At 32.8% G+C, this 14,396-nt stretch overlaps 1 protein-coding gene across 1 annotated transcript; it reads left to right on the plus strand.

The window, feature by feature from the left end:
- The first annotated feature begins 10,906 nt into the window (after positions 1-10,906).
- On the plus strand, positions 10,907-11,986 carry LOC131157880 (uncharacterized). Its single transcript, XM_058112316.1, has one exon. The coding sequence runs from the start codon at positions 11,117-11,119 to the stop codon at positions 11,708-11,710; it is 594 nt and encodes a 197-aa protein (XP_057968299.1). The 5' UTR covers positions 10,907-11,116; the 3' UTR covers positions 11,711-11,986.
- The last annotated feature ends 2,410 nt before the right edge of the window (positions 11,987-14,396 follow it).

The raw sequence follows: 14,396 nt of genomic DNA on the forward strand, positions 1-14,396 counted from the left end.
AATTATTGAGTGTTATAAAATTTAAGAACCAATAAATTTTCAAGAAAGGAAATTGAGAGCTTTGAGTGCAACGAGCCCCAGCCCAAGCCCAAATATGATACAGGGAAGCCCAAGTCCAGGCATGATCTAGGGTAGCCCAATCCCAAGCCCAAGTACCAAGCCTGAGCCCGAGCCCAAACAGGATATAGGGAAGCCCAAGTCCAAGCATGATCTAGGGTAGCGCAATCCCAAGCCCAAGCCCAGGCGCAAGCCCTAGCATATTGTAGGCAAGGTGTTTTGTTTGTTCACTAGAAGCATGGTGTTTAAAAGCAAATATTAATATTTTATTTACTTAACAAGGACAATTAATTTAATAATAATTTGATAGTTTACAAACGATCTATCAATCTCAACTATATATTTACAAAGATTTAACTTTCTTTTTCCTATAATTTTACAAATTTTTATTTTAAAAATACAATTACCATGTACTCGGTTGTCTGATTCGGACCATAAATTCGAATTTGCATGGTTAAAATATAATACAAGTTTGTACCCAAATTCGAATTTAAATTAACCTTGAAATTCATACACCAAATAGAATATTAGCTTCATTTATTTGCTTGCATATTTTTTATCTACCTCGATAATCCCATTAACTGTAAAATAAAATGCCTATGCTTTCTACCAAATTAAAAATTTCTTAGGTAGTGTTCGCGAGCATGGGTAGACTTTGAGATTTGAACGTGAATTTGTTTGAATTTAAAAGAAATTTAATATAAATTTGTGCTAAATTTTGCCCAAATATATATAAATCCAAATATAAATTAAGTTCTAATTTCATACTATGCAGGGTTAATTATCTTTTCCTCTCCTCTTGGGACCTTTTTCCTTTTCTTATAACTTTGTTTCTATCCCCGTTGATTTCATTTTTATTTTAAATTTAATTTAATTTTAATTTAAACTATGATGTGATAAGTTTAAACGCTATAATGAGTTTCTTATATTTTATGCAAAAATAACTAATGAACTAGATTTTATAAACTCTTCTAAATGCCAAATTGGGCTAGTAATAATTTTAATTCTATGAAAATGGCACATTATATTAGTATTAATTTTGTGGGATATTTTTATATTTAAATGAGTGTGATTTATATTATATTTTATTACTAAAAGTTACTATTTTTTAAATTTAATTTGTGCTTTTGCATTTAGACTTGAACTCAATAATGTATTAAGCAAAAGTGTTAAAAAGCTATTTAATTTATAAATTATTTAAATTTACAAATAAATATATTTTATCAAGTAATAGAAACTATGATCATGTTTAGATACAATTAAGTTTTTTTTTTTTTTTTGGCTCATTAGAGAACAAGAAAAAAAAAAAATTAAGATCTCACGGAAAGGGAAAAAAAATACTAAATTTATTAGCTTAAAAGAAATTATGAAGTCCTCGAAGAGAAGAATTTCACACGATTGAGGACGCTTCTTGCTTGTCCCCTAACTTACTTGGAAAATCAAAGTACTTAATTGTTCCTTTTACGATCCTCATGGCGAATGTGATAGATCTAATTCCATTAAATAAGTGGCTGAATATCCAATATTAACACTGAGTAAGGATGGTCAATAGTACTTGCTGCTTGAGCCGACTAAAAACTTCTTGAGATTCAAATATTATGATGGTTTTACGAAAATCCTTGCTCCGATGTGCATGTCCTGTATTCAGCACACATGACTAATATATCCTTAAACGTCATCAATTGTACTTATCATATAAAACTTTAATAAATGACAGATCGGGATGTGCCGATGTGGTTTGTCGCGTGTCCTAACTTTAACTGGGGCTGGAAAAAGTATAAAGCAATTAATAGGATAATTGCTGTCACATATTTAGTTCATGTTTTAGATGATCGTGACATCCTACGCATGGCCCCCCATAAGGGCCACTACATCCCGCTATTAATCCCACTTTTAGGTTAGGTTTGCTAGCACATGCTATTATTGTTTATTGCGGTATAACATAAAACTAATAAACATTAAAATAACAAAAATGTCCTAAAATATCATCATTGGTGCGTACGACCTTCTCCATTTAATTTTGTTTATTTCATTTTTTTTCAATCTTGATATCATTTATTTTCTCTATTCTTCCTTCCTCTTATTTCTTATTTGGGTAGAGGCATAAACTACACTAAACCAAAGGATAGGATGAACAATCTCCTAAAATAACGGTATATCTTTTAGTTCAACATAAGATAAAATTTACGAGACATTAAAAAGATAGAAATATCATAGAAAGATCAATTAATTCTATACCCAACCACAATAAAATGATCCCCTAACATTTTCTTATTAATTTTCTTGTTGACCAAACACATCAAATCAACACGCCATTAATAGCTAATGAAACACAGTTACAGGTTAGGTATTTGGCAAAGGTAGGATAACTTAAAGAGAGTAGGCCATTCCATGAAATGACATAATCTAAATGAGAGCCATTCTAACCACTTCTGTATTTGGCAACCGAAATATTACATAATATAGATGAGGATTTTTCTTTTTTCTTTTTTGCCTTATTTGACTTGTATATTGTGTCTTCTATTTGTGTTATCTTACATAGGGATGGACAAGAAAAATTTAAAAACCAAATCGAACCAAATCAAATTGAAAATTTGGTTAACCATTTTCTAGTTCGGTTTCGGTTTGGTCACTTTGACAACCATAATTGACCGAACTGATATACATTAAATATACATGAAAGGTTTATTGTATATAATATTATATAACATTTTAATAATTTAAAATAAAGAAGCTTATTACAGTAAGATTAATGTTTAAACTTTAATGATGAATATTTTAAATTTACAAGTTTATTATTATAAAAGAAAAAAATATTATTTGTGGTGATGTTAAAATATTAAATTATACTTAATGGTTCTGTTTGGTTAACCATTGATTTTGTCTAAAAATTGAGTAACTGAATTTTGAGTAATTGTTTTAAACAGTTTGTTTTTGGTTCGCATTTTCTAGCGAGCCAAAACTTTGGTTCGATTAATCGTTCAGGACCCATCTCTAGTTTTACAAACCTATTGAAACTAAAAAGAAAAAAAAATATGTGAATAAACTTTTTCATGTTTAATTGTTAGGTGAGGAAAATAATACAATATGTAATAAGTAACTGAAAAAATTAATTTTACACAATAAATACTAAAGTTTAATTTCTTTTTCTCCAACAAAATAGAACGTAAGAGGGAGGCGGGCAGATTATGTAAGCCCCAAGTGTTCTTTTGTTTTCATGGTATTTTTCCACCATAAGTGAAAGATATTAATAAATTTGGGACGGAACCGCTACGTGAGTGGCTTCTTGCTCTTTCCAAAAAAAAAAAGTGAAATGAGGGCGGTGAATATAATATTCTATTGTGAGAAGCTCCTTAATTTACTAAAAAATCATTTTTAATTTCAAAATTGTAACAGTGGTACATGCCTCCACATAACTTTACATAGGTTTAGTTCTATGTTTAACCTTAATTAAGTAATCCTTCAAATAAACACGTTTCCTTTAAGGGCGTTTGTTTAATTTAAATGACCTCTAAATAGAAGTTATATCAAAATTGATTTACTAAATAAGCGAACCAATTAGATATAAAAAATTCGGTGACAACTCAACATTTTCTAAATTTTTTTAATAGAACAAGATACGGAAATGTATTTAATTCAAATTCAGAGGTCTCTTTCTAGTTTTATCCTTTATATAAAATGAAAATGACAAAAAACTCATTTCTCAAGTGATTAAAATTAAAATAATAAATTTTATTTTTTTATAATGATAAATTATATATATTTTTATAATAATAAATGTCATATATATATATATTTTTAAATGTTAGGGTAAAAGATACTCACCTTCCTTGAGGTTTGACAAAAAGATAGACATTCTCTAAAAAAAACTTGTCTTTTTACAAATATAAGGGAAGGTTTGTGTCGATTTGACAAACCTCAAGAATGGTTTCAGAAATTTTTGAAACTTAAAGAAAATTTCATTATTTTTTTATCAAATTTCAGGTTAGTCTCTTTTACCCTAAATATTAATTAAATATATAAAAAAATTATTACTTTTTATTAAATTAAATTCTTTGGGCAATCTTCCCTCCTCAACATTTTATTGGATTTGAGGACTTTCTTACTCTGTCTAATCGTTATCTACATGTCCCCAATGAATGACCATTCATAGGACTTTACTCAAAATGATAACAAATAACATAATAAAATACTCACTTGATAAAAGCAAAGATGATTTTTTAACTAAATTATTGACTCCTTTAAATATGATCTATCTTACCAACCCTTCAACAACATTATCTCAAGAATATATTCAAGATTTTAATTATTGAATACGTTAGGATTTGAAGAGACTATGGGGAGTTTGATATATCCAATCATTCCCCCTTGAACAAAATTCATTACTTAATCGTCTTTATGTTATTGCAATGCCCTAAAATAATGTTCGGAATAGTGAGTAGTAATAATTGTTGGAAAAAAATATGAATGATTTTCACAAATAAATCAATGGTGTAATGCAAATAAATAAATAAATTGAGACACGTGAATTAACGTGGTTCACTCAAATATTGAGATACATCCACATGACACTGTTAGCTTTAGTGTATTCCCAAGAGGGAGGTGAATAGTGTATTCCCAAGAATGGGGTGAATTAGGTATTTAAAAGTTCCTCCTAAGTTTGGTCCAAATTTCACAATCAGTATTATACAAATTTAGGGTCTTTCTATATATTCACATACCCAATCAATCTAAATGGTAAAACATAAAAATTTATGTGATGGAATTTTAAATGCAGAAATTAAAAGCAGACACAAGAAATGTTATCGGAGTTCGGCTAATACTACTTACGTCCTCACCTTGGCTCACAAGCACAAAAATTCCACTATGGCTCACTAAACGGGTGGAGCGGCACTTAAACAATCAGGTCAATTAGCACTAGGTTGACATCAACCTTTACAATCAGGTCAATTAGCACAAGGTTGACCTCAACCTTTATAATCAGGTCAATTAACACAAGGCTGACCTCAACCTTCACAACCAATCCTTATCGGGTTGGATAACGGCCCCCTTAAGTCACGCTTGGAATACAACAAATTTCTCAATATAATAAGGTACAATGATTATGCTTCTCAGTCAAGCAGATATGTACCAAATGTAATCAATCAAATGCACATCAACAGTATAGGTAATGTAAGCTTGATGTGAACTTTTGTGCAAACAACACTCAACAAAATATGATAATAAGGATGCTCAAGAGTGTTCTAACAAGTTATATCTTTGAAACAAGTTATATCAAATTTCAATAACAAATTAGAGTTTCAAATATGATAATCAAATATTCAAATTAACTCAAAATATTTTCCTTTAATGAAATAAACACAATAGTAGTTTGAAAAATATTATAGCTTGTAAAAATATTTGTATAATAAAATCAAAGCTATAAGAATTTTGCAATGACAATGTAAAGATCCTTAAGCTTGTTAGTTTATCCCAAACAAGATTTATAATGTTAAAATCTACGGGATAAACTTAACTAAACTCCCCAAAATCAATATCAAATAATCAATCAATATTATGAGGGTATTAGCTACCTCTACTAATCAATAACACAATATGACACTCTCACAAAGCTAAGATGTATCAAAGGAATGAAGATTTGAGAGCGTTTTGAAGTAAAATGGGGAATACGAGCTTTTGGAAGTAGAGAGGATTTTTGCTAATGATTTTGTTAATCTATTGCTAATTCACACAAATGAACTCATATATATATAAACCAAGGTCAAATTATGACCGTTTAGGAAATGTAGGGTATTATTAAGAAAGTTTTAAAACACATTAGAACTTTTAACCCAGTTTAACCCTTTTAACCTCGATAAATAATTAAGTAACCCGAGAGGATTCGGGTGGCTGAACTTTAGTTCGGTCGCCCAAATAGACTCAGCCCAAAAAGACCTTTTAAATGGTTCGGGTGCCCGAGTTCAAACTTGGTTGGCTGAACAAAAGTCAGAAAGGTTTAGTGTGCGGTTCGGGTGCCCAAAAATACGTTCGGTTAACCGAACAGAGGAATTCGGTCGCCTTGGGCCTATTTTGAATTAAAAAGTTCAGCAGCCCGAGTTGGTGAAAAGTAACCTTCTAAGGGTTCGGTCGGCCGAGGGCAATAAGGTCATTTTAGGTTTGGTCGCCTGAAGCTTGGTCAAACTATAGAGATTCGAATAATTATCATAATTTAATAATAGGAGGAGGGGAGAAAAGAAGGAATTTAAACAGGGTCTCGTTGACGAACACAGGGAGTTCGTCAATGAGGCCACGAAGGAAGTTCATCGTCCTCTCGGTATCTTCCTCGTCGATGAAATTCATAACTGAAAATAGCCCTTCGATAACTTCTCGTCGATGAGACGCGTGTCAATGTCGATGATCCCATCAAGCATGTTCGTCGACGAATAGAGACCCAGTTGAATTCCAATTTTCAATTTCCTTTTCTTTTTTCCTCCTATTATTTAATTAATATAATTCACTGGGTCTCTACACTTACTTTAAATAATACTATGTATGTTCTGTCCTATAGCTCTAGGCTCGATCCTCTCATGGTCCTGAAATGTTGAAATATTTATTGGGGTGAGACACTTCTCAGTAAGACGGAATAAATTATTGTCCGTGTGTGGCATATGAGTTTTACATATTTAAACATAACTATTAATTAAACTATAACTGAAAAGCATCCGAATAACAATCATAACTCACACCTATACATTTCAAGGTATATATTTTCTACTCAAACATACTTTAACGTAATAGATAATTATGTTTTCATAAAACTACATATATACATAAGATACTTCCCTTTCTTTCCCTTGATGGTTCTAGCATAACGTCGTAAATTAACCCTACATGACTGGGTTGTGTGACTCGAGGGCTGAACTTAACCATTGCTAGCCTATTAGGCTAAGTCAAACATAACATAACATAACTGCGCGTGATTGCCCACCCAACCTGGTCCGCCCATCTTATGCTTCTCAACATTTCTCGGGTCGGCAGACAGTGGGTATCCTATGCTTCTCAACACTTTAGGGCTAATCGGCTCTGACACCGACACTTTCTGAATAGTGTGGCAACACTGCTAGCTATACACTCAATCTGGTCCACCGATCATACTCTTCTCAACACTTCTCGAGTCAGCACACAGGGGAATTACACTGTTTGATCTTACTAGCTAACTACGGTACCGTGATATGAACATACCTAATCCAACGGGTTTCTGATATCATATAGTACAATTTATATAACATAACTAATAACGTAATCTCATTTCATAATCATCATTTCATAAATCTGTATAAAACATGTTTTCATTGTCATATCATAACTGTCTCGGTATAGAACCGACACATCATATCATAACTTGGCTTAAAGCCATCATTTCATAACTTAGAATAAATATGTCATGTCAAATTATTGCATAAAACTGTCATATCATATTTTCATCATATTCATAAAATTCTAAAATTAGTATAAAATCATATACATAACATTTTCTGTACTCAATATAAAATCATAATTTGCTGTATATTGTCATAAAATATTCTAATTGTAATCGTATAGTCATTTCTCATGCCACACAATTTGTTTAATATTTCTTAATATAATAATTACCCAGGAAAAATATAGGTTTTACTAAAAAATATTATATAACCTTTTCTAGGGTTTTCTCAAACTCATAATACTAGGTTTTTCCCAAATACACATTTAATAAATAAATCATAATTTTCATACCCATAAAATTACTCAAAAAACCATATATAATATTCTAGGAATCACATACTATGATTCAACCGAGTGAATTTCTAAAATAGCTGTCATAATTTATTTCCCTCACCTTGACCCCGGAGTGGTGCCTAGAAAGCTCAAACCTAAAATTTGCTCTGATTAACTTGCTAAGGATCGAAGTCGGGACCTCGTGGTGGTGTCTGATCATTGATTCGACTGAATATTGAGGAGAAATCAAAGAGAGAGAGAGTGAGGTGGACGGAGAGAAAGAGAGCCGTGAGAAGGAAAAGAAATTGCATGTCTCTAGAGTGGCGTGGGAAATTTTCCTGAAGCCAAATTGCTTCAGAAACTTTACTTATACATCTAACCTATATTATAATAATATTATATATATATATATATATATATATATGTATCTTATTCCAATAAGTTTCTTCATCATTATAATACCTTTCATTTTATTTGTTTAATTAATTAATTAAATTATTATTATTATTATTATTATTTGGATTATACTTACACACATATTATTTTTGAGGTCGTTACATTCTCCCATTCTTATAAAAAAATTGTCATCGAAATTCGCTAATCATCACTTATTATTTGATTAATACTAGGTCTCGCTGAAAAAGTGTGAGTACCTCTGGCGTATTTCTTCCCCTAGTTCCCATAAAACTTCCTATAGGGTATGTGAAGTTTATGTTATGATTTATTTATTTTTCTGCACGCATGAAGGTAAATGATGTGAAGTTCATGATAATTGAAGATCCTACCAGGTATGACATATAAAATTTTCTTACAAGATAATCAGGCTTGACTCACTTTAAAACTTTATTTGATTCATTTTTTTTTTTAAATTCAAATTGAATTTAAGTTATTTGAGTATTTCAACAAGTTGAGTTTGAATTTGGTAATTCTACTTGCCATACTAATAAAATCTAATCAAGCTTTACCAATTTTATTATTTTTATATAATCTAAGTGATATACAATACATATAAATAATATTTTAGATAATTTATATATTTATTTAATATTATTTTATAATTAAATCAAGCTTAAATGAGTTGACAAAATTTTAAAATCAATCAAGTTCCAGTTACATATTGAACTCAAAATTTTGAGTCAAATTGAATTCAAATTTTTCATAATGTTCACTCGACTTTGATAGAATATACCTGATAATTAACTCTCATACATAATAATAAATAAGAGCATTTGTTAATAATATTATCACATAAATTTTGTTAATAAACGTTCTTAAGGAAATATTTTTAAGATTGGATTTTAAGAATCATTCTTAGGTTGGATATTTTTAAGATTGGATTTTAAGAATCATTCTTAGGTTGGATATATACATTTGTTTGGTCTTCCTTTCTTTGATGGACATTTTTCATTGACTTGATTAAGTGTATCAATGCACCTACCTAGATAATATTTTCTAAAATAGTATTCTAATTAATGCTTTTAAGAAAATTGGTAACGATAAATTATGTTAATTTACAAAACAGTTGGCAATTCACTTTTATTTTTAATGTGTTAAATGAGAACTTTATCTTGTGATTTTTAATTTTTACTTCTTATGAGAAAAAGGATCATTTCCATATGTAAGGAAAAATTGTAGAATATTTTTCTCTTTCTTTTCGGTGAATTGCCAATATAATGTGACCTTTATAATAATAATAATAATAATAATAATAATAATAATAATAATAATAATAATGTAATTTTCAATAAATTTATTTATAAGGGTGGCAAAATGGGTTGAACCCCGATGGGTGACCCATGACTCGTTCGTTTGAACCGGGTTTGATTTTAATACAAACGGACCCATTTATAAATTGGTCAATTCAGACCCGAATCGTTTATTAAACGGGTTAGGCGGGTTCGCATCGGGGTGACCCGATTAAAAATAAAATGGAGTTTTTTTTTTTTTTTTAAATATGTCATTTTATATGAAATGTTTAAAAAATTATAAAATAAAAAATTATATTTTTTTAACGGATGATCCCTTTTATTAAACGGGCGGATTTTGGTTTATATAATAGTCACCCATTAATAAGCACGTCAACTCGAACTTGAACCCGACCCGTTAATATGTTTTGCCACCCCTATTTCTTTATCAAAGTGTACTTTAAGAAAAAAAAAAATAAATCTATTATCAATGTACTTAATAGTTAGCACTAAGTTCGTTTTGATTTGAATTTTGGGTGGCGCATGATCTCATTTCATAGAAAATTTATTAGGAAAGAGTATTTAGCCATGTTATATTTTGTACATACCAATCAATTCCTAATTCAAAGTTCAATAATTAGATTGTTTATCTAAAATATAGTGTGCTTAAACAGCTTAACCTAGTAATTTATTTTTTTAAAACTTAATTATTTCTTCATATATGTGACATAAATACACGAAGTTATTAAGGTAACTACTTAACTACATCACATTTCTGACAATCAATCACGTTTTAAATTTAGTAATTATAAGAAGATTTAACTCAAATTGATAATCACTGATTGAAATTAATAGATGACGTGATAAAAACAAGTTAATTAAATAACTTATTTATGAGATTAATTTTTACCCTATTCTTATCTTGACATGTAAATATGAGGGTCTATTTTATTTTCTAATTTTACGTTAAATCAAATGGTGGAATGGACCCACATATGCATAAGTTAGGAAAATATTTAAAGTTACCACTAATCTTAGTCACGTAGGCTATCCCTAATCAATTAGAATGTACGATATTGGTAATTATGCCATTTCACATGAGAGAATAGAGACATTAAATATTCATATGCTAAGAAAAGATAATTCCAGATCAGAATCGATCAAAGAGAGGGTAATTGTGTCATTTCACATGAGAGAGATAGGGAGAGTGTAATTGTGTCATTTCACATGAGAGAGAGAGAGAGAGTATTGAGTATCCCCAAAAGATGTTGGTTAAACGACCGAGGGCAGACCACAGTTTTCATTTTCGCAACGCCCATTGGATCCCAACCCAAACCCTAACCCTAACCCTAATCCCTCCAACAGCTTAACTAACTCAACCACAGGTCCGTTTTGGTGAAACCAATTTGATGTTCCTTTAAAAATTTTTTTTTTTTTAATTTTTGAAAATCCGGAACCGAAATACCGCGAAAACACGATATTTACGCTCCCTTGTAAATCCTATAAGTACAGGGCTTCAGTCGGCCAATGTTTGCCGAACCAAATAGCCAAACGCGGCTCTAAAAAAGTACATTCACAGAATCTCTCTCTTCACAACTCTCTCTCTCTCTCTCTCTCTCTCTCTCTCTTCTGCAACAAGAATGGCGGCTTCGTCTCGAAGATCTGGACCAGTACTCCGATCTCTCTCTCCTTCCGGCAGGTTCTGCTCTTCTCCGACTCCGTCCTCGTCTTTCGCCTCATCCACTTCGAGCTTTTCCTCTCGCTTCACCGGTTCTTTCCACAGATCCGCTTCTCCTACGCGCGTGAACTTGTACGGCGCGTGTCCGTCGGCGAGTTCCGTGCGCTTCTCGCTGGATCGGCCGATTTCCCCGAGCAGGTCGATCTCTGTTGCTCCGCGCAACACGGTGGTGAAAAAGCAGGGCGGTCCGCGCCCGGCGCCGACGGTCCAGAAGAGGACTTGTATGTGCTCGCCAACGACGCATCCCGGCTCGTTCCGTTGCAGCCTCCACAAGAATCAGAATACCCACGCCAGTCCGTTCCAGTCGAACCGGCTCAACGCGCGCCGGTCCGCGATGACGAACTCGTTGGTTCGAATCGGTACCGTCGAGGGAGACCTCGTGAAGAGAGCTCTCGCTGCGCTGATCCGACCTTCGTCTCACCAGCAGCGCCGTCGTTCCTCGTTCCAGCCGAGGCCTAGTCGCCTCTCCGTCATGTCTAAAGCCGAAGATCCGTAATTTTACTAGGGGTATGTTCGTTAATATACTTACCAGATCTTATATTCCCTTCCCCGTTCTCAGTTTTCCGTCAACGAGGCGGTAGATTCCGGCAACGAACGGTGGTGTCAGAGTCCGACAGTGAACGGTTATGTCGGATTTCAGCGAATTTGAACTACCTCGGGACGGACCTTTTTTGTATTCCGGTTACCGAAACCATAAATATCTGATACATTTATGTACATATACATATGAGCAGAAGCCATTGATGACAAATTGAAGAACCTTTTGGCCGTCGATTAACTTCTAAGCAAAACTAATAACAAACCAAATTGAACTTAATCTAAAATTAACAATTGATGTTTATTCACAGTTGGTTCAGTACGTGCCTTGACATAATCATCATCATCAGCTTTCATCACTTGTGCCCAATCTCATCGTCAGTGGTTCATCGTTGTGGTGTGTATTTGGATGCGTGTGCAGGGACCGTTTATCTTCACTGTTTGGTTTGACGTTTCCGTTTGCTCATCTTTAGATTTTTGCGTCGTATACGTGTATTGCTTGAGGAGTTGAGCGCCGTGTACGTATTTTTCTTGGCAGTATGCGTGCGTCATTCAAGGTAAACCAGTTCGTCTTTGTTCTTCCTCTTTGTTCTTTTTCTTCTTCTCCTCTTATGAAATTCATGTTGTTTTTTATTTTACTTGTTTTCTTTCACTATTTCTGTTGCAGGTATCTTGATTTTTGAGATTCTCGTTGAAACGATAAGAAATTCTTCCGGAAAAAGTACTTACCAGTAACGGTTCGTCTATATTGGCACCTTCGCCACATTGATTTCTGATTCCAGAAGGATGAAACTCTTCATATCAATGGACATGGACCAGAAAAATAATCCAGTAAATAAAATAGCAAAAATAATCAAAATCCATCTTAAAGGATATATATTCATATGGATAATAAAATTAAACTGGTTTCAAAACTACATAAATAAATTAGAAGAGATTAATTACAATTTAATGCACTTTTTAACACACAATTCAATTTATGTATATATATATATATATAAATTCATAAATAAATTAAAACATATTGTTCAAGCCATTTTTTATTGTTCATAAACTTCAATTCCTTTTTTTTTTTTTTATAAAAAAAAACTATATTATTTTTCTTAAGAATAGCTGCTGTTTGGTTAAAATTACAATAGTTAATTGTAATGATAAAAAGAAAACTATTTCATCTTATATTTGGAATAAACTTTATTCTTCTTAAAATTATTATTTTTTGATTCAAAAAATATTGGGTGTCTTGACTATTTTTTGGATGATTTCTAAGAGTAATTTGTGTAACAATATAATTGTTTTGCTTTTTCTAGCTTGTTTGATTAAAGTTTCATTTTAACCTTACCAATAATGATTTGTGAAATTAATTGTTTTCCAAAGTAAAATGATTATTTTGTTTTCCTTTTTTTTTGCAAAGCAAGAAGTCACATTGAGTAGTGGTGAGCAAACGGTCGGTTTGGCCAAATTCGGTTAATTAACCGAATTAACTGAAAATTTTGATTAAAGAATAGTGTTAATTGAACCGACCGAACCATTGGGCCTTACCCAACTGAACCCGACCGAATTTATTTTTCGGGTAATTCGGTTAATCTAATTTAATCAAGAAATGAGGGAAGGGGGAATCGGGAAGGTGAATCCAGAACAAGGGAAGGTGGAAGTCAGGAAGGAGTCGGGGGAGACGATTGAGCTCGGGTGAGCTTGACGCCGATGACGATGAGGAGTCGGGGTGGTTCTCAGTGAGCTGGTTTGTGCACAAGAGAAGAAAAATGAGAATGAGAGGGAGCTTGTGTGCTGGTGACGATGGCTGGCCAGTGGCGACGACGATGGCAATGGGTGCAGGCGATGACATCACGTGAAGATGGTGGTGCGGAGCAGTGAGCTCAGGTGAGCGAGAGAGAGGCAGTGACTCAGTGAGGGCTTCCGACTTCAGAGAGCAGTGACTGTGTTGGTGATGATGGTCGGCGACGGCGATGACGATAGACACAGACGAAGGCATCGCGTGAAGATGGTGCCTAGTGGTGCAGAGGATTGAGCTCAGGCGAGCGAGAGAAAGGCAACGGCGATGGCTTCCGACTTTAGAGAGCAGTGACTGTGTTGGTGATGATGGCCGACGACGGCAATGGCGATGGACACAGACGAAGGCATTACGTGAAGATGGTGCCTGGTGGTGCAGAGGATTGAGCTCGGGTGAGCGAGAGAAAGGCAGTGAGGGCCTTACGAGTTTTGACTTCTGAGACTGAGAGCAGTGAGATTGTGAGAGTGTGAGACTGAGAGTATGAGAGGGAATGAGTGAAATCGGATTTTAATTTACTAATTTATATTTAAAATTTAATTAATTTGTAAATCGGTTAATCGGTTAATTGAATTAATATGCTCCATTGACCGAATCGAAACCCGATTAACCGAAATATTGGAGAACATAACCGAACTGACCGAACCGAATTTTTTAACCGAACTGAACCGACTAATTTGGGTCGGTTAATTTGGTTAATTTGCTTTTCCCCGAATTATGCTCACTCCTAACATTGAGTAGTTTCAAAAAATATTTTTTTAAATGTATTTTCAAGGTCTTATTTTTTTATTTATAACAAAAATTTTAAAATAAAATAATATTAAATAGACCTAATTTTTAAATCTCTGGATCAAAAATA

The sequence above is a fragment of the Malania oleifera genome, chromosome 6 (genome assembly GCF_029873635.1).
Source record: "Malania oleifera isolate guangnan ecotype guangnan chromosome 6, ASM2987363v1, whole genome shotgun sequence".
NCBI classification, from domain to species: Eukaryota; Viridiplantae; Streptophyta; class Magnoliopsida; order Santalales; family Ximeniaceae; genus Malania; species Malania oleifera.